Source organism: Harpia harpyja, chromosome 18 (genome assembly GCF_026419915.1).
Source record: "Harpia harpyja isolate bHarHar1 chromosome 18, bHarHar1 primary haplotype, whole genome shotgun sequence".
NCBI classification, from domain to species: Eukaryota; Metazoa; Chordata; class Aves; order Accipitriformes; family Accipitridae; genus Harpia; species Harpia harpyja.
In genome coordinates, this window is record NC_068957.1 from 6,802,729 (window position 1) to 6,824,410 (window position 21,682).

The following is a 21,682-nucleotide window of genomic DNA, read 5'->3' on the forward strand; positions in this document are numbered from 1 at the left end:
ATGTAATTCATGAAGGATGTTTCATGCCACACACGCATTAAACGCATCTGACACCCTCAAGCTATCTGTTTCCTGAACGATCTTTTCGTGTTTGTAAAAACCCTCGCTCGCAGTATTTTTACGGATCTGGCGAAGCGAGCTACCTGACAAGATCACACCCGGCTCCGCGCTCCATCTCCCACTACAAGTTACCAGGAGGTTCCTCCAACCCACAGGAATTTTAGCCGCGGGCTGGGCTCACCCGGGTGTGTGTGTGTGGGGGGGTGTGTGTGCGTGTGTGTGAGAGGTGTCCTCTGGGTCCAGGAGAGGGCCTGGAAGGGGCCGCGGCCGCTGAGGGGCTCGGCGCGGCCGCTGAGAGACTCGGCGGGGCCGCCGCCGCGGTACTCGAGGGCTGCGACCGTTGAGCGCGCGGCAACCGTTGAGCGCGCGGCGACCGTTGAGCGCGCGGCCGCGGGGAGCGGGGCTAAAGCGCAGGCGCGATGGCAGGGCGCGCGCCGTCTCCCAGGGTACGGCGCGTCCGCGTCCCGTCGTTCCTCGCGGGCCGTTGCGTCCCCTCTGACCCGGGCTCGTTGCTCCACCATCCGGGCTCTCGGCGCCACACGGGGAAGATGGCGGCGCTGCTCCCTGCCGAGTGGATAAAGAACTGGGAGAAAGGGGGCAAGAACGAGTTGTGAGTGCGGGGTCTTGACGCGGGAAGGCGGTGGGGCGCTGCAGGCCGCCGGTCTGCGGGAGGGAGAGGGGGGGGTCCGGGCCTCAGTGGCCGAGGGAGACTGGGGGGGGGGGGGGGGCGGAGAGGTGGGAGCGGGCGGGGAGGACGTCGCTCGGGGCTGCGTCCTTGCTGCCGGGGCTTAGGGACGAAACCCTGGTCGGGCGGAGGGCCCGGGCCGCCTTCCTCTCCGGCTCGGCCTCCTTTGTGGGTTGGTGACGACCTCCGCCGACACCCGTCCCCCGTAGCTGGGCCTAGCTCTCCTGGCGCCCGTTGCCCGCGCCCCGAGCGCCCCCTTCCTGCCTCTGGGTCAGATTTATCGGGTGTCGGGCTCCTCTTCAGCCGCCCCCCGGGGTAATATGGAGCTTGAAGCGTTCTTGTTTCGCTGGCTCCGCGATGTCGACCTTTCTGGCAGAGATCTCGGCCCCCGTTCCCACCTTTCTGCCTGTTCCGGGGTGACTAGCGCTGTGTTCTTCGAGTCGGGCAAGGTAGGATCGGCTAGTCATTCCTAGTTATCCTACAAGGTAACCTTTGTGCGCCGAGGGGTCTGGTTGCAGCTTCCCAAATCAATTCAGGTGTGCTAGGAGCTTTACCTTTCAGGGCCTTCTGTGTATCTGTTTTAAGCAATCTTAGCTTGGCAGGTTCACTAACTGTGCTGCGTGCTGTGTTTCAGGAGTACATCTCCGTTCAAGGGGGCTATTCATCAGTTTGTCCATTTCATGTTACTATGTTAGCTTGGACAAGGGTGTCCTGTGTACTAACCATATATGTTTTTAAATGCCCTTGTTTTAATTCTTCCATGCTGTTCTGTTTTTTGTTCTAACAAAAAATCCCTACAGTTTCAAATGTGGGTGTTTGGGGGATCACTTTGAGAAATGCTTCTTGATACTCGCTGTTTTTGTTACTGTCTTTTGTTCATTTATTTTAAAAGGTTGTGCAGCTATTGTATTGATCTTTCCTGAGCATGAAAAAAAGGTAGTGGGGTAGAGAATAGAGGACATAGAGGCTCCCTGCACAAAACACCGTTCTCCCCAGACCCTCCATTTTGTAGTGAAGGGCCCCCCCTTCATAGCCATGTCATTTTTGGCTTTGAATTGTGCTAGAACCATTGCCGGGTTAGCATGTAAGTTTCACACGTTCTGATGTGAATGATACAAGGCCAATGAAAATCTCTTCTGTACCTGCATTTCCAAAAGTATTCAAGAGCCCCAAAACAATGCTGAGGCTTGCATTGCTTTTTAAATCTCCTGCTTAAGATTTTATGTCAGTAGCAGAATTTGCATCCATCATGGCAATACTTACGCAATAAGCACAGAGACCTTTTCATTGAACTTCAGTGTTTAGAAACCTCTATATGAATAATAAAGAATAAAATGTATACTGATACCTTTAAAAAATGCACATATGACTATAATAGATTGCCTTTTTGTACGTAACATTATATACATGTAAATGCACTTGCTAGCTTTTCTGTAATGGTCGTTAAGTCATTTTTGCCTGAAGTAGTCACATGTGATTATGATTTTTGTAACTTATCCTGTTATGATCACTGAGACTGTATGGAGTTTGCACGACGACAGAAATTTCATAGTTGATCATGTAATGGTAACTGCATTGTTCGCATTGAATTCACAGAACTTTTAACTGGATAAGAGGCAAGTTACCTTAGCTTTTGACCATGATAAAACCTTTTATGATTCTCCCCTCCCCCTAGAGCAGTACTGCTTAACCATGATGGGAGGAAAGTGTTAATCTGCTGTGGGACCAATAAAACAAAATGATAGGCTAAATTCCTGAATTTGTGGCATTTGCAGTTCATTTGGAATACTGCTTAAATGCAGTTCCAGGCATGATTTAAAGAGTAGTTTGCAAAAGAGGCCATATATTTTAAAAGAAATGTGATTATGTCTGGATAACAGTTGTGAGGTTTTGCAGTGATAGCTTTATAAGCATGTGGAATATGTATGAACTTACTTTGTAGAAGCAAAAGAATGTATCTGTAGCCAATATCTAGAGAACTTTTTAGGAAGCTGACTTTTGGGGGGGGATCTTCAGTGTGTAACTTTGTGTTTCTTTTTTCCAAAACTTCCTATCTCCTGTTTTACTGGAGAAAAAATAAAATTATGATGCTCTCTTTCCAAAGTTAAACACATGGAGTATTTTTAAACATTAATTTAAAGTAAGAGAGGAATAAATGTAATGATACTTCTTATTTTATTGAATTATTTATCTAATACAAATATGCCCAAAAATATTAATTGGGTCTAGGCCTAAGACTAGGCCACAATTCCAGTCTCAGGGTTTGTGGTTCAAAGTTAAGGCAATGCATTATGTTGATAAACAAGTTAGGAAAGTGTGGAGGGGAAGGATACTGCAAAAGGACAAAACTGACATTTCTAGCAAATACAGGATTTGCAAAAATTTTCAAAGTTTTTTTTTGTGGGTGGGTTTTCTTGGTTTTTTTGGTTTTTTTAAACTCGATGGAAGCCTGGTCTAATTCAGCCCATGCACGAAGTCAGAAAACATTCACTCCTGTATGGAGGGGTTTGTTTTGTTTTTAAACAAAGTGGTGGGCTTATTCACAGGGAGACAAATACCAACTTTGTTGAAAAGTGAGGATTACAGGACACCCCCTGCCCCCATAATTAGCAGAAAGAAAAGATTAGGTCTTATGGAAAAAAAAAATTTATTTGCGGGAGCATGAAATGGCTTACATGATCTGACTAGATCAGCTCAAGGTAGTATTTTGGCAGTTACTCGTTACCTAAATAAAAACACAGTTTTATGTTTTGGGGCAATATGAAACTGTATTGAGAGAAGTGAATGATTTTATTTTGCATTTTAACTTCTACTGTGATGAATAATGGACGCTTAAGATGATCGCTGTATGTTTTCTTACATTTTCTTTCTGAGTGGTGTGGTGGTAGTCTGCCAATGCTTGAAAACATACAGGATTTGTAATATTGCTATTACAAAAGAAAAAGGTTGATTGTTTTATAAAGAAAACAAAATATAGGGATGTTTTAAATAAATTCAGTAAGGAAATCAGTTTTAAACTGACTGATCTCTTACTGTGAAAAATAACAAACTTTGTTATTTTTGCTGATGTGATCAGTTTGTCATGATATAACAGTTATATCCAAAAACCAGAAGGTAAGGATTTTGTATGTGTCTTAGAGTGTCGTAATGTTAATTAGTAAGGCGGCATCATAGAGCTTAGGTAGCAATGGCCATTCACTTCCTACAAATTGTTCAGAGACCTAGTTCAAAACTGTACATGCTTTGAATTTAATTAATCCAGCTACTGATGTATAATAATATCTAATACAAATACATCAGTGTATATCATGTGGTAGTTTCAAGTGTTTTCCTGCCCGAACTATAAATTGGTCAGGATGTGGTCATCTTATCTGTCACTTTCTATTTTGTTCAGACCCTTCGCTGTCTAAATACAATTTAATAAATTATATGCATTTGTTTTGCTACTGTCAGGTATTGTGTAGAGATTGAGTTGGAATCTGTGACTGCTTATTATGCTGATCAGTCTAGACTCCTCGTAGACCTATTTGTGTGGACGTATACTGTCCTTTGTAGTGAAATTGTGTTGTGTTGTATAGTGTCTTTCACAATAAGATGCTGGTCTATGACTGTAGCCCATATGGACGTTTAGAACACGCATACAATGGCAAGCACTTACTATTAGGCTCATACCTTACCTTGTTTTGTGATAGATTAAACACATGGAGGACCGTTTAGTGGGGAAGTATGGCTTTAATAATGTACTTGGCTGGCAGTTTATGCAGTATGTTAAGCCTCAAGATAAACTGAAGAAGCTTAACATTCTGTGAATGCTAAATCTTGAGACTCGATCTTTCAAGCACTCCCAACATGTTTGTTACTTTACTTGCATGAGGAATGTCAGTGTTGAGTTAGAGGGCTGAGAGTCAGGAAAACAGACTTTAGTTGTGGTTTTGCCATCCTGACTGCAAAATGCAGTTGATTGTACTTTATCTCAACTAGAGAACTACCCGCATCAGTTAAATTATGCATATACTTAAATGTTTGCAGGCACATGCACTTTGTGATAATTACTGCCATATACTATGTGTGGGAGTGTAATTGAGGATATAGGACGTTGTGTATGAATTGAGAGGCTTAGGTTCAGTTGCTGGCTCTGCCATGCAAACTTGTTCGGTAAGCGCTCAACATTGCTTCAGAATTTGTTATTTAAGCAAATCTATCCCAGCTTAGTCCAAAACAAATTTAATTTTGAAACATTGGTTTTCAGAAGTGATGCTGTGATTTCTTGTTGTCGTTGTTGTTGTTATTATTATTAATTATTTTTACTTTCTAGGTTATCCTATTTTTTAATTGTATTTTACATGTATTACACCGTTTTACCTTTGGATGAAGGAATGTAGGTTTTAGTAGAGTAGGGAAGTTCTCCATCCTAAGCTCGCAGCAATGAACTACAAGATTAGAGTACTCTTAACAGACAACAGACAGTTGGGTCTGTTGAACTGAAAAGTGGACCTGATAAATGTCCATTGTACTGGGCATTGTGTAAGTGGGGAATTATTGATGTGTCCTTTTTCTGAGTTGATTAATTGTACTAATACTGACATTTTTATTCCTGTGAATGTGCAAGTATTTTGATTTTAATTTATGATGCACTCAGTTGAGACTAGATGAACTAATCTCACAGCTTGTTGGTACTGGAAGGGAGGGCTTCTGCCTTGTCTTCATTCACCAGGGCTCTTTCTACTCTGGTGCTTACCTGATCTCCTGGTAAGCTGCTTCAACTTGCAAAGTTGGCAGAAAACTTGTTTTCTGACCAGTTTTCTGCCAGGTTTGTCAGTTTAACTGATTTAACTGACATGAGGGCTAGAATTGTGTGGCCGAGAAGGCAGGAAGTAGCAGTGAATGTGTCCATTTCTGCAGCAGCAAGCCATTAAATCAGCTCAGCTGTACTGCCTGACAGCACCTTCAGAAAAGGTCATGCTCCTTTGGAGATAGAGTAGCTGTATAAAAGAATATAAGCACAATTATTAATTTAGATCCAAAGAGTAATACCAACATCTTGTTTTTCTACTACCAAAATTTTCCCATGTAGACTTTCACAAAAAAAAATTACTTTTTTTCCAATTTAATAATTCATTGGGTTTTAATTATAACTATAAAGCAAGTTGTTTTACAGACTGATCTTAAATACAGATACAATTGTATTTAAATATAGATACAACTGATCTTGTTACATTGATCAAACAGATTTGTGTCTTAAAGTAATGTGAAGTTTATAGTAGTACTGTTTTGGTATTGCTGGAAAGGCAATTGGAGGAGGTTAAAACTCTTATTTTGTATTAAGATGTACTTAAGTGAACTCTTCAGTCCAAGCAGACAGGGTTGTTGCTCATGTAACGTGGTTGATGATATCACCTTGTGACATCGGGGTCAAAGTGCGCATCTCAGTAGACAATTCTTTTTTGAATCAGATGTTTCACTTTACTGTTATTTGTATACAGAGCTTAGAAATGAGTACTTATAGGGTAACTTCTTTATGGAGGAATAGTAATTAAAATTTAAGAAAATCTGACTTAGATCAAATTGATACACTCTTTGGGGACAGCTGGGAAAAAAAAAATCTATTGCTTCTTTAAAAAAAAAGTGCACTTACCATTCATGAAAAATAAAATAAATTACCTATTCCCCTATTTTGCTGTCTCTTTCTGGTTATTTCCAAATATATTGCATTCTCTTCAATAGCATTTAGAACATCTTAGCCATACCATTGCTTTTTACTGAGCTTGCATGTTTCTGCTGATTATGTATATGTGAAACTGCCTGTTTTCCAGTTGTCTTTAAAGGGTGCATATACCTTGTATTTGCTAATTATAATCCTTTGATTGCTGAAACAGCTGTTTAGTCCTGCTAGAGAGGTAATAATCTGTGTAGGATGCAAATAGAATGAGTAACGAATTGCTACAGAATCCTTTTTTACTGTTTATTTTTCATTGTAAGCCTCTGTAATAATTGTACATACATGCCTTATTTGAGCACATGCTTAAAAATCACTCCCACAGGAAACTGTAGTCTTGCCATCTTATGCAGGAATACGATGTAGCTCTGATACTGTCTTCAGTTTCTGCACATGAAAGACTTTTTGATGAAAAATATGTGAAACTTTTGGTTGAAAATTTGCAAGTGTGAAGAAAATGCTTAAGATATTCATTGGTGTCTGTTATAGGTAAATCACTACCTTTTTTAAAATACTGTTGCTTCTAAATGTGAAACTGCTTTTGAAGCCTCATGCTGGGGTGACAATAGTGGTAGAGGAGAGGGAAAATCCTTATAGCTTGGAAGCATGTCCATTTCTAAGCTGTCAGCGTAGTGGAGAAGCCTGCTTCTTAAGCATTTATTTTATAGCGCACACAACTATTATTTTATTTCATGGAACAATCTGTACAGTATTTAGTGTACTTTTTACATATGGCTAATTTGAGGGAGCCTTCAGAGTGACTGAAGACAACGTAACGTGACAGGTCTTTACATCCTATAGTGGATTCTCTTAGTGACCAGTACAGGTAAAATTCTGTTTTACCATTGCTAAAACATTGCATCAGGAAATCATGCACATAGCTTAATGTTAAAAATTTTTTACAGGTCAGAGTTTGAAAATGATCATAGTCGTAGTATTTCTATGAGAAGCATTTCCTCATTGGTTAACAGTAGTAGGTTAATGCTAGCACTTCCATGGTTCCTTTCACATACTAAAATTGCCTAGTACTCTCCCTTTTCTGTGTGTAAGCATGTGTAATGTTAGGAAGAATATTTTTTTAAGTATGTGGTATATATGTGTATGAGAACTGTTGGGAGTCTTGTATTTCTTTGCTGTGGAACTTCTGTGAATTAGCGTTTACTCTCTGAAAATTAAAATGTAGTCAGCCATTTAAACTGCCCAAATGTGAAGTTATTTCAGCCAGAACAGCAATAACAAAAGAGCCCCAAAATGTTCCTGTGTGTATGCTAATATCTAACCATTTGTGTGGTTTTTCATTTTTTTTATATTTCTTTTATTTCAGTGTGCAACTATGTCGCACTCTCAGTGAAAACAAAAGCCATGATAATATGGGTTTCAGAGGTAAGTTTTGTGGGGTTTTGGTTATTTTTAATTAAATAAAAGCCTGGAAACAGTTGATCCTGGTACCCCTGCATGTATCTGCTTGGAACATTCATATATGGTGACCCTTAATGCACGCTAAAGGCAAATACTACAAATAGTAGGGCAATACAAACATCCACAGCTAGGTCTGTCTTCAGACATCCAGGTGAGAGATTTCTTAGGCAGTAGTAAATGGTGGTGGGGTAGTCCAGTACTTGGTCTGTGCTATAGAAAATGGAATTCCATTTTGCAAACTCAACATACAACTAGATTTTATTCTGAAAGTTGAATTTATGAACACTAATGTATGCAAGTGCGATTGTATACTGCAGAAAGTAATTTTTACAACAGTACCGGAGTTAGGCATTTTCTCCTTTGTTAGTGAAAGGCACTGCTGTCTTTAAGTTTTAAATTTGCACTTTAAGAAGTCTTTAAAGAAAAATTAAATTTTTGTTTGCTTTGCAGAATCTGTTGGGAAAAAAGCTTCCATATTACTAAGACCACAAATGTGCTATGCTGTTTTGATGGTGCTTTGGGTTCTTGCTAAAATAGTCATAATGGGCAATTGTAATAGCAGAAAAGATAAACCAAAACATTTCAATGTAAATTATAAGTAAGAAGAATTTATTGGTCAACAAAGCAAAATCACTGTTCCTAAAGTTTTTGAAGAAAGGCCACCAGATGTTCTCTGTTCTAGAGAGAAGTTGACAATTTCTATATGCTGTTTTCTTTTCTTTGTTCTTGCTGTCAGGATCTAAAAGATGCAGTGAATATAGTTTATTGAGCAAACCACGTGGTACAAGTGCAGGGTGAAAGCATGAGGTTTTATTATTTTTCATATACTAGAAAGTATAGCAACATTGTGGTGTATTACTTAAGAAACAATTCCTTACAAGTTTACCATAGCTGTTTTTGCAACCGCTATGTTTAACATTGCAAGTTTTTTCTCAAATGCAGTACCTCTGTTTAGTGTTTTGGCTTAATATAAGCTTTTGTAAAACAGCATTCTTCAGTTATGGGAGATTTTCCTTAAAAAGATAAATTAAAAAAAAAATCCTTGTTAAGCATTTTTTTCTCCCAATTAAATTTTACTTTCTCCTAGAGAACTGGTTTTTGAAAGCATATCTGTGATGAGAGATGATTAAGAAAAAGTACTGGAATGTTTTCTATGTACTGTATTTTTTTATATATACGTGTGTGTGTATATATGTATAATATGATATTTATGTGAATTGTAAGTTAAAGGTGTCTTTGTTAAACCAACTGCCAAAACTCAAGTAATTATGTGCAGGACTAGTTTTTCATCCCATTTTACTGTTATTCCATAAACTCTCTAGGGAAAGTGGATAATCTCTTACTATCTGCTTGTGTGAAGTCTTATATATTGATGCTCAAATTTAATGTATCAGCAGTAATAAAGTAATCCCCCTCATTGGTAAGAGAAGCATATCCTCTTTACTTGCAGGGTGTCTGAAGTCTACAGCATTACTGTAAACATTGCTTTAAAAGTTAGACTAAGGATTACCTAATATGTTTCTTAATCATCTGTTTTCTTTCAACAGACATCCAACAGGCTTTGTATGAACTCGCATACCATGTTGTCAGGGGAAACTTAAAGCATGATCAAGCTTCTAATGTTCTTGGTGATGTCATAGTAAGTATAGATTTGTAGTAATTGCAGACTTACTAAATTTTTAGTTTGTTAGAAAAGTTCGAATGAAAATCAGGCAGGATAATAATTCAACAGACTTCTTTTTCCATGTCTAAAAAGTCATTCTGGTCAAGTCCTTTTTCTTCATTTCTGTGCACTTGAAATGTATGTAGTCTGTCAGGGTTTCGTTTTTTCTTCTACTTTTTGTGGTGAGGAATAGCTGTATTCATTTTAGCATAAATTAAAAATTAAATAATTTTTTAAGGGCCTACGAAGACTGAAGTTTCTAATAAATGCTAAAAATAGATTTCACTTGCTTATGCAGCATGTCTGTAATGCCACCTACTGGTTTTTATAATTTAGATCTTTCTTGCAGTGTAACAATGGGCGTCTGCCATTTTACTATTGAGATGTTCAAGTCCCATGACTGCCTTTAAAATAATGCATTAGACTTGTTTTTTGTTTGAAAAAGTTTTTTCTTAAAATGCTTTGGATAAATAGAGAAAGCAGGGAAAAGAGTATTTTCCTCTAAACTTCTAAGGTTACCAAATGTTGGTGTTTCTCAAAAAAAAAAATTGGGACAAAAGAAATATCTTCTAAAAATGATTTCTTATTCTTTTTGAGTTCTTAGATTGCTGTTTTGACATGTATAGACCATGAAGAAAAAATACCTTTTGCAGTAATCTATTATAGAATCACTTTTTTACATTTTTAAGCTTCTGCATTGGGTTTGAAAGGAGTCAAGGCTGAAGTGCACCTTGCTGTTGGGGTAACATGATAATGTTTGGTCATTAGTTAGTGTAGGAAATTGTAGTTTGCTTGGTGCCTGAGATAGTTTACTGTATAGGCTGGTGCTGTTCTTCAGACAGGGAGTTCCATTGTGCTAGAGAACTGTGGGTAGTAACTAGAGGGTTTTGTCCATGGCCACTAGATAATCTTTTAAATTACATTAAAATGTTATGTTATTTCATTACATATCAATAATTAGTACAGCACTTATGTTAGATATTAGTCAATAATGGAGCCGCCTCTTTATGAATTGATTGGAATTATTAATTATTATTAATATAATCAGATTAATAACAGATTATTATTACTAAACTTATATGATGAAGTGTTGTTTTATATAATGGAATAAGAATTTTCTAAGTGTACTTATTGGATTTTCTGTATTCAGTAAGTGTGATCTTTTTCCTTTTTAGGAATTTCGGGAAGACATGCCTTCTATCCTAGCTGATGTATTCTGCATATTAGGTAAGTTAGGTTCCCTTCCTTTCAGCATTGCAACAGATTTGGAGAAGTAACATGCTTTGTGTGTTTGCTTGTTGGCTTCAGGAAATTTCATTAAATCTGTAAAGCGTGACTTCTCTTTGCAAAATATGTGTTGATTTTTCCTCAGAGTATCTGCATCTCAGTCGTTAATGTCTTTTTCATTCCGCTTTGTTCTGTTACAGTTTCCAGGAGTTTACCTATTACAGGCAGTGGAAATTGATCTGCCAAGAATAGTTAAAGGAGCTAGCTTGTTGGATGTTAGCTAATGGAATCAGTGACTTAGTGTTGTTATCAGTCTTATAAGTATTTTAAGTAAAAGTCGACTTACTGGTGGGTAGATCCTCTGTTCTCAGAATATGTTCTGTAAATATTTTTGTCTGTACAGTCACTCTTAGTGAAGTGGAGCTTGTACTAATTGTCCAGAAATCTAAAGGCAAACGACATAATTTGCCAAGTTACTATCTGCCAACTGAGCAGGCTTTAAAGATGCGTACTTCTTATCCTGGTAATAACTTCTGGATTTTTATGTTGTAATGTTAATCCCAAACTGTTTCTCTCATGCTTTTAAAATTTTAATCCTGTATACTTTTTTCCAGATCATAGTTTTAACTGCTTGCAGTTTCTATCTTGTTCTATGTCTCTATGTTTTTTCAACAAATATCAGCAAATTCTTTTGACAGTCTGCTCATCACAGATCCTGGTTTGTTCTGTAAACTGAAGGAGTGTGGTGTCTTCTGTGCTGTGGCTGCCTGTGCAGAGGCACCTACTTAAGTTTGCATATGCAGCCTCAGTTCTGTAACATCTAAATGACGAATTTCGACTTTTTTCTCATAATGTTTCATTCTGTGTACTTGTATAATCTTTTTTGTAATAATTGGCTTTTATAATGCAGTATTACACTGGTACCCTTTCGTTTTTTAAGCTGGGTTAGAAAACTTAGATTAGTTGCTTCTTGAACTACTGGAATAACTGAAACTGGTGTATCTGTCTGCCTTTTTGCTTTTTTTGCCCTTCCCGCTTTTTTTGCCCTTCCCGCTTTTTTTGCCCTTCCCGCTTTTTTTGCCCTTCCCGCTTTTTTTGCCCTTCCCGCTTTTTTTGCCCTTCCCGCTTTTTTTGCCCTTCCCGCTTTTTTTGCCCTTCCCGCTTTTTTTGCCCTTCCCGCTTTTTTTGCCCTTCCCGCTTTTTTTGCCCTTCCCGCTTTTTTTGCCCTTCCCGCTTTTTTTGCCCTTCCCGCTTTTTTTGCCCTTCCCGCTTTTTTTGCCCTTCCCGCTTTTTTTGCCCTTCCCGCTTTTTTTGCCCTTCCCGCTTTTTTTGCCCTTCCCGCTTTTTTTGCCCTTCCCGCTTTTTTTGCCCTTCCCGCTTTTTTTGCCCTTCCCGCTTTTTTTGCCCTTCCCGCTTTTTTTGCCCTTCCCGCTTTTTTTGCCCTTCCCGCTTTTTTTGCCCTTCCCGCTTTTTTTGCCCTTCCCGCTTTTTTTGCCCTTCCCGCTTTTTTTGCCCTTCCCGCTTTTTTTGCCCTTCCCGCTTTTTTTGCCCTTCCCGCTTTTTTTGCCCTTCCCGCTTTTTTTGCCCTTCCCGCTTTTTTTGCCCTTCCCGCTTTTTTTGCCCTTCCCGCTTTTTTTGCCCTTCCCGCTTTTTTTGCCCTTCCCGCTTTTTTTGCCCTTCCCGCTTTTTTTGCCCTTCCCGCTTTTTTTGCCCTTCCCGCTTTTTTTGCCCTTCCCGCTTTTTTTGCCCTTCCCGCTTTTTTTGCCCTTCCCGCTTTTTTTGCCCTTCCCGCTTTTTTTGCCCTTCCCGCTTTTTTTGCCCTTCCCGCTTTTTTTGCCCTTCCCGCTTTTTTTGCCCTTCCCGCTTTTTTTGCCCTTCCCGCTTTTTTTGCCCTTCCCGCTTTTTTTGCCCTTCCCGCTTTTTTTGCCCTTCCCGCTTTTTTTGCCCTTCCCGCTTTTTTTGCCCTTCCCGCTTTTTTTGCCCTTCCCGCTTTTTTTGCCCTTCCCGCTTTTTTTGCCCTTCCCGCTTTTTTTGCCCTTCCCGCTTTTTTTGCCCTTCCCGCTTTTTTTGCCCTTCCCGCTTTTTTTGCCCTTCCCGCTTTTTTTGCCCTTCCCGCTTTTTTTGCCCTTCCCGCTTTTTTTGCCCTTCCCGCTTTTTTTGCCCTTCCCGCTTTTTTTGCCCTTCCCGCTTTTTTTGCCCTTCCCGCTTTTTTTGCCCTCTCCTTTCCTTCAAATCAGTATGTAGCCAAATGCCATGCCTCCACTAGTAGCAGAGAAATAGTATGGCTGAGGAGCTAGGTTTCAAACTCTGGAACAAAGAACATTTGACAATTTCTTGCTTGTTTTTAATGAGTTTCCTCTAACACTTTTTCCCTCTAACCAGTATTTGCTACTATCAGGATTTTTTTTTTTCCCCTAATGTCCTCATCTTATCGTTAATGTGTTTCATTATATGAGAATTTTATCAACTTTATCCACTCATCCACATTTCCTGGACTGATTTTTTTTAGCAGATTCTTCTTTGGCTGAGAGGCTTGGCTGCTAGGTCCAGACTGATCTGGCAAGTCTGTTGCCTCCACTGCCACACTGCTACATCATTGGTTTTCAGTCTGTTTGGGAACTTCTTTTTCGGATTTTTGTTGTTGATGTTTTCTCTATGGGTCTAGTTTTTCTGTGGGTGTGGGGTGGGGGGTTAAGTTGTTTGTTTGGTTTGGTTTGGGGTGGGGTTTGGTTTTTTTTTTCTGTAATGTCTGCCTTGCATTCTTTCATTGAGTTTTCCGCTCCTTTTGCAGCTCCTTGCTTCCTGTAATGATGTGCTTTTTTAAACTACTTTAGACAGGTGTGCTTCCTTGGCCATTGTTTTATGGACTGTCTTCTCACAGGAGTGAATTTATGAATTGCATTCAGTAATTGACAATGCAAAAGAAAAGAATGGAAATACAGAAGCAGAGCTAGTAAAAGACTGCAGAGCAGGCAGTAAATGGTAGTTACTCTGAAGACACAGGGAAAAAGACTAGAACATTACATTAAGGCTAGGATCACACAGTTCTTTTTAGCGATTCGTAATTCTCTTCTTTCGTGCTTATTATTGATTCTTAATGCTAGCCATAAACCTTATTGCAACAGAGATAAGGGCAAGAAAAATTATTATGGCATTCCTCTGGTTCCTGTTTTACCTTTTCATGCTATTTGTGGATGTGTGAGAATTGTCATCAAAATATTATGTGGATCTTGAGGTGGATGAGTAGCTGGAAAGTGACAAGAAGCTCATGTGTTATAAACAAGCTGCTTTGCATTGTGATATTGTTAGAATTTATCCGAATAGTTATAAAAAGAAGAAAGTCTTATAAATTCCACAAGTAATGATTTCTTTTTTCCCTTTTTTTTTTTTTCCATCTTCCTTTATACTAGATATTGAAACAAGTTGTTTAGAAGAAAAAAGTAAGAGGGATCATTTTACCCAACTGGTATTAGCCTGTTTGGTAAGTTGCACTTAGAAGGTCTTTTGGTGAAAGTATATGCCAAAATCTGACAAGAAAAATCAGAGAGTTTTGAAGCGCCTCCCCCCTGGGAAAGACTATTACAATGCTTTAACAAATTCCTGAATACCTTAAAAATGCATTTTCAGAGCGTTATGGTAGAGTAATATAGTATAGTTGTCCCTTGAATTCTTTTAAGAGTTTTGAGAGAAACTTTTCCCATCAGTTCAATGGAAATTTTGCTTCTGAAGTATGTTTTGAATTAGACTACTTCTTCATGCAACCTCCTCTGAATGTAGAAGTGGCATTCCTAACCACGTGGAATAAGCTTGATTTGTAGGAAAATTCAGCATACAAAAACAAGACTTTTCTCCCAGAATGTGAGAGAATGGGTATAAGCTTTGTAAATACAGTTCTTGATAATAATATCCCTAGATGCTATGCAATGTGTACTTTGTAACCAGCAATTAGTCTCTAGGGCTTGTTTCTTCAAGGTGCTTTTGTATATAAAATCTACCACTGTAGAATTTCAGTTTCAGTTAAATGGTTTCTCAGTTTTGTCCACTTCTGTCTTCAAAGCAGAATGCATTTAGTGTCATGGTATATCATGATAGTTGAACTTTTTTTTCATAGTCAGAATGCATATGTAGCCTAAAGTAATAATCAGATGTTTTTTAGGTCTTTGTAATTGACAAATCTGATGTATTTTTTTGGTGTTTTTGTTTTAGTATCTTGTATCTGACACTGTCCTAAAGGAGCGCTTAGATCCAGAGACACTGGAGTCATTAGGACTTATAAAGCAGTCTCAACAGTTCAATCAGAAATCTGTTAAAATAAAGACAAAACTGTTGTAAGTTTTGGGGCAAGGGTTATTTGGGGACTGGGTGGGGAGGGACACTGGTAATTAGTCTGGTAACAATGTTTTCTAACAATGAGTAATGTTTCTTTTAATAAAATACTCAATTTTCTTTAGGAAATGTGGTTTGCACTTTAACTTGTCATTGACAAAAGAACCTTGTTAGCCCTCTCAGTTTTCAAACTCTTGAGAAGTGTAAAATCTTTTTTTAATGTCACCTATTGCTATGGCTTTTGCTACAGCAGTTCTGTATGTGCAGGTTAAATACTTAGTATTTAATTTTATTTGTGACAAATGTGAACTTAAAGTATAAGAAAATTAATTATTGTTGTTGCATCAGTTAAGCATACACATTTGTTTTCATAAATAAGCAAATGTAATTACGTTAGTTTTGGCAACACAGGATATATTTTTGTGGGTGTATGTTTGGTTTTTTCTCTGCATCCAATGTTTCAGTCTCGATCTCCAAGAACACCACTTGAAACTAGAATAGGTCCTTAAGCACAGACTGTTACAGAGCACTTCTGCAACATAGTGTGTAAGAACAAGCTTTACTCTTAAGTATAAGCATAATCTTGCTTTTAAATAGTCTGCATTTGAAATAAAGAAGAGCTGGATTTGTTTGGAGAATGCTTGCTACCTTGCAGGTATTCATTGTACTGCATTCTGTAATTTTTGAAATAGCTCAAGTAAATTACAAGTTCTTAAAAATGTGTTCAAAGTTACCATTTTGTATAACATTTAATATTGGTAAGAGCGTAAATAAGCTTCACTATGGACATGTGTTACACAATAGTGTTTAATTTCTGTTTCTTTGCAGTTATAAGCAACAGAAGTTTAATTTGTTAAGAGAGGAGAATGAAGGTTATGCAAAGCTCATTGCAGAACTGGGGCAAGACTTATCTGGAAATATCACTAGTGATTTAATCCTTGAAAATATCAAATCTTTAATAGGTAAGGAGTTTGAAGGAATATGGGCACTGGTTTTCCTACATGGTCTTACGACTATGGAGAGTGAATATAGACTACTGTTTGAAATCATCTGTGGATCAAATAATACATCATGCAGGCGTGTAGTGTGATAGTAACACGTATTGGTAGATCACCTTGGATAGAATCATGTCATTTGGAAGTTCCTGCTTCTGTGGCAAAATTAATTTGGGGAATGTTGTGTAGTTAAACATAATTTAGATACTGAATTTACAGTACAGCCTCAAATATGCATGCTGTGATTTTGATTCATTTCGGCAGTGTTTTTTGAGGATGTGCTTGTCATCTTTTAGCAAGCAGGTTGGAGCATAACAAAGTAATGCTTTTTGCTATTTTAAGGTTCTCAATTCAATGCATGAATATTCTTTTAGTCTTAAAGCAGTTGAACAAGTGATTCCTTCTGAAAAGAAATAAGAAGTAGTAAATGTTCTTCCTTTATCTAGTTCTGATTGTGATTTGTCCATATTTCTAAGTTGAGTGTTGGTGAGAGTGTCGCAATCAAAGTGCAAAATACATTAAAACCAGGAAATATCTGTAATTCCCCATGTTTTACACTTCCTTTTTGAATGAAGAGTTTTATACAATATTATCAGTGCCTGTTTTTTATGGTACCAGTGCAGTAATAGTCAAAAGGCTATGTTACTATTTTAGAAAAGATAATTTTTTCATCTATCACAGAATTTTACCTGAGACTGTCAAATCCCTGTAATAGTAATACTTGTTTTGGAAGAGAGCTAGAGAAGAGGATAGTTTTGCTAGTGATTACTGTAAAAAATATACACTCAGTTTGAGGAATTCTATAACAAAACATTTTTTTGTCTTCTGGAATTTTAGGAGTTGCAAATAGACTTCCTATAAATTGTCAATTCTTTTAAAGTACTGACTTGCAGTAGGTCCTGGTGTAGTGGAGATGGCTTTTGGGGAGGAAAGACTGATGCAATTATCTGTCTGCGTAGTGGATGTGCCTGGATAAAACTTCCAATGGCACAGTGAAGAAAATAGTCTAGATGTGGATTCTTTTGATACAAGTAATATTTTTGTCTCAAGCATGTCTCCTGGAGTTTTGGTGGAAATGTTAATGTGGTAAAGTACAGGTATGATTACAGCATTGGCTTAAGCTGATCTATACCATTCCTCTTGCTCCCCTCAAAATAAACAAACCGTTCTCCCTAATGCTAGCAATGATACTGAATTGACAGGATCAGGATGGCTCAGGGTCTAGCTCAAACCAGAACAATTTTTGGGGTGTAAAATGATTTCTAGCTGGCTGATTTGTGTGACTGCATGAATGTGTGCCAGCACAAGGGGAGAGGAAGCAGCCCATGCCTTTTGCTGGCACTGTGGTATTAGTGAGGTTGGGTTTTTACTTATTAAATGTTCACCTTAAGATGGCAATTTCTAGTTTTTCTGTAATCTGAATTGAAAGTCCTGTTTAGTATCTTTGCCTAATTCAATATTCAACACAAGTCAAAACAATTGATGCTGTATTTACAGATGATACAGATTGTTTTGCTGTAGATAAATCCAGGCTCAATTTTAACTGAAAAGAATTAACTTTAAAAACTAATGCATTTGTGGTTTAGTAACAGAATGAAGATGCAAAGTAGCAATGTTAAGCTTTTCTACTCTGTTCTTCTCCACTAGGATGTTTTAACCTTGATCCTAACAGAGTTTTGGATATTATCCTAGAAGTCTATGAGTGCAGGCCTGAGTATGATGACTTCTTTGTACCACTGATAGAGTCTTACATGTACATGTGTGAACCTCAAACTCTGTGCCATATCCTTGGGTTCAAATTCAAATTTTATCAGGTAATGTATTTCCATTCTTAATTTTTTTTTCGGTGGTTGGTTGTACTCAGTGTTGCTGCAGATTTCTTTTTTACATAGAAATTAATTTCCAAGTTGTAAAATTCCAGTATTAAAAGCAGCAATTTCATGAGTTGAGTGGAAGTCACTAATTTATTTTAGAGGATAGTGCTTAGCATTCTCCAAGACAGCTGAAAACAGTCTTGATACCTTCCCTTTGAACTTGTATAGGTACATAAAGACTTGAATTAAAGAAGAGGTTGTACCTTATGAACTTGTTCCCGGGAGCGAAGAGCGTGTTTGCAAGGGAGTCATTGTTCATATTTGATAAAATATTAAAGGTTGTTTTAAATGTTCGATTAGGAATTGCGTACAAGCACCATAAGGTGTGAAGATAATTAAATGTTTTTGTTTCTGAAAATTCTGATTGTGTATTCCAGTTAAGTCTAGTGGCTTTGGAGTAACAGCAGTTAAATAACATGATAACAAGGAGAACTGTGGATTAATATGTTTCATCTGAACTTTGATTAGTTTCTTTTCTGTTTCATGACCTTCTGCAGTGGTCTGCTTTTTTTCTTAAATTTGCAATTTTGTCCTTTTTAGGATCCAAGTGGTGAGACACCTTCCTCCTTATACAGAGTTGCTGCTGTCCTTTTGCAACATAATCTCATAGATTTGGAAGATCTTTATGTTCATGTAAGTGCTACTCTGTCAAATGCCAAAACTAAGAAAATTTTAAAAAGCAAGCCAGATATTTTACCCTATTCCTAAAGCTTCAGATTCAGGACATACTGTGTAATACCTGCATATGTGCATGTTTAATGTCTTTTAAAATTTCCAGCACTTTCTAATGCCGCATATTCAAATCAACACACAGTGAAATACAAATGCTGATACACTTTCTTTGAATAATCTGTGTAGCATCCTCCAGATTGTTTACCTCATGCCTGAATAGGAGGTAGGAGGTAAATGCCTGAGTATGCTTTAAATGCCCAAGTAACCTTCTTTAAGATCTATACCCTTTGAGCGTCTTGCTTCACAAGATCAATTTTTGAAAAAAGTGGTAGGATGATCAACTCTTAGCGTTCTTTGTTTAGTTTAATAGTAGGATTTTTTTTTTTTAAACTCTTACGTATTCCTGAATAGGCCTCTCATTCCATCCACAAGAATTCTCACCATTTGTTAGGTTGAAAGAGGAAAATGGAGTTACTTGTTCAGATTTAATCAGAGAGACTTACCCTCTCCAGTCTGACAGTCTTAGAAGCCAACCAACATACCAGTTTGGCAGATGGTAAACAGAATGTTACAGTTATCAAAATAATTTTACATTATACACCAATTTTTAATTTCAGAATATCCATAGATATTTTAAGACTCTTAACTCTTCCACTGGAATCAAGGAAATGAGCTCTAGTCAGAACTATGGAAATTTTGGAATGTAGTCTTGCCATTAATTTTTGTGGCAGTTAATAGCCTTAGTCACAATCTGACTTGTCAAAAGCTGTCTCTGGCTTCATAGGAGTGTTTTGGCTGAAAGTGTGTCAGGTGGAGCAAGAGGAGGAGTGTGTGTCTCAGATAATTGGTGGGGAGGGAACAATGCATGATAATAATGCTAGTTTGTTAAGGAATGTTTGTAAGCTTACAAACAAATGCTCAGACTCAGAATTAGTGAGCTGTGCAATCTCAACTCAGACCTGTATAGGTATGGGCATGTTTTCTGGCAGTCTTACACCTAGAATGGTCCCTGCATTCATTTATACTGTTCACCTTTGTCATGTTGATTCTCAGTCTCACTTTTAATCTACTTTGATTCCAGAATCTCTCTGCCAGTCTTTCTGTCTGTCTTTGCATGTTTAGGATGGCATTTTTTTCCTATTTTCAGTACAGGCTTAATTGAACTTGCTATGGGAGTTTCAAGAAAATAATTAGCATGTAGGTGTGGAGTCTTAAGTGGTATATATTGTGCAGCTTGTATATAATAGCAGCTGTCAGGATTATCATTCATATCAAGAATGTTCTCCCCACCTCTGCCCTGCCCTCCCTTCCCCTTACAAGACTGTAAGAACTGGTTTCTATTTGTATATATATACACACAGCCATATATAATATGTATTGCATTCTGAAGATGTGATTTAACCCTTGAAATTCCACACTAGGTATTTCTTGGTGAATGTTAGTAGGTTACCTGGGTTTTCAAATGAGAAGAGTGAGCTCTTTAAACCTTTTTACCTCCTCAAGTGGGATTCTTTCTTCCCCAAATTTCTATGAAATTGATGAATTCTACTATCTTTTCTCTGAAGAAGGTGATGCTTAGTCTTTCCTTCTTCTGCTGTCAGTTTGGGAGGAGAAAAAACAGTAAAAATCTTCCCCTGTTAAAAACAACAGAAGAAAAGATTACTGTATCAAAGAGGTCATGACGCTACAGTAAGTTTTGATTACTTATTTGCAGTTAAAGTTTGAGCATGATTTTGGGAATCAAATTGAAGTTTGGCTTTGTCAGAAAAAGAGCTTTTGTTCAGTCTCACAACTTGCCCTTTTAATTTTTGAGTGTAGGTTTATATTCCTCACTCTGATAGTTCTCAAGTACAAGACTGTGCTAAGGTTTTATCATACTGGGTATCTCTTAATGGAAGATGGTTTTCAAGGAACAGATGTTACATATGTTTAACCCACATTGCTGATAAATGGGAAATTTGGTAAGCTTTAAATGGTATTCCTTTAAAATAAAGTGCAATCAAAATGTGCGTTTAAGTAGGTAACCTGGTTTTCTTTGAAATTTTTTTTTTTCCTTTAGATGACCAAGTAAATTTATGCTTTTGAATATTCACTTTAAGACCCTGAATTTTGTAAATGTTATCAAGTATGTGCGTAATTGTCACCATATAGGTACAGCTGAATGGTAAATTGGAGGGGGGAAGGGAAGCTTATACAACTAATGGTTGTGAGGAAGTAGAACAGTATTATTTTTCATGAATCCTTGATTTCAGAATAGTCTGTTAATAGTATACTTCCTTGTTGGGATGATGGTAGCAAGGAAAGGGATGTTTCAGGGAGTAAGTTTATCTGATTAGTAACAAGGAAGGACAAACTTCTGCTTCAAGCTCAAGTGATCAAAAGTAGCAATAGGTCACTTGAATTTTCAGATGTGATGTTTGTTCTGTGTTTTTAGCTTCTTCCGGGGGATAATGCCATCATTGAGGAACACAAGCGAGAGATAGTGGAAGCTAAGCAAATTGTCAGAAAACTTACGATGGTTGTCTTATCCTCTGAAAAGACCGAGGAAAAGGAGAAGGAAAAAGAAAAAGAGGAGGAGAAAACCGAAAAGGTGTGTGCCTTTGAATAGTTTCCTGCCCAACAAAATGATTTTAAATTATTTTAAACTAAACATAACAATTGTTATGAAAACATCTTTGTATTTTTTTGAAACATAGACAGTTAGGTACTTGGAAGGCTTGTATCTATCTCTGATTGCACATTCAGTATAACAAGTGCAAAAATGCATGGTTTGGGGTTTGTTCTGGATTTCTCAAGGTTTAATGTTCTTGATTCAATGGCTAAATAATTTTTCCTCCCTTTTTTTTTTTTTAATGTATCAGCTCCAATAGGTATGACCCAGCATCAATATACTTCACAGTCTTTAACAGCTGTGTTTTCTAGGACCTGTGATAGTATAATCCTAGTGGATTCCTTAAAAATAAGGACATTAGTAAGAATTTATTCTTTATTTCTCTCAATCAAGAATTAGGATGTATAGAACTGGCAGACTTATGAATGCTGGTA

General features: G+C 37.7%; 1 protein-coding gene across 2 annotated transcripts in view; it reads left to right on the forward strand.

The window, feature by feature from the left end:
- The first annotated feature begins 465 nt into the window (after positions 1-465).
- THOC2 (THO complex subunit 2) overlaps positions 466-21,682 on the forward strand; it is a 56,759-nt gene continuing 35,542 nt past the window's right edge. For both annotated transcript variants that reach the window (XM_052813152.1, XM_052813153.1), the window contains exons 1-10: positions 466-670; positions 7,786-7,844; positions 9,428-9,519; positions 10,719-10,770; positions 14,181-14,251; positions 14,977-15,098; positions 15,925-16,058; positions 17,739-17,905; positions 18,506-18,598; positions 21,072-21,227. In XM_052813152.1, the coding sequence (XP_052669112.1) occupies positions 480-670; positions 7,786-7,844; positions 9,428-9,519; positions 10,719-10,770; positions 14,181-14,251; positions 14,977-15,098; positions 15,925-16,058; positions 17,739-17,905; positions 18,506-18,598; positions 21,072-21,227 (1,137 nt within the window). In that variant the 5' untranslated portion in view covers positions 466-479. The remainder of the gene's footprint in view (positions 671-7,785; positions 7,845-9,427; positions 9,520-10,718; positions 10,771-14,180; positions 14,252-14,976; positions 15,099-15,924; positions 16,059-17,738; positions 17,906-18,505; positions 18,599-21,071; positions 21,228-21,682) is intronic.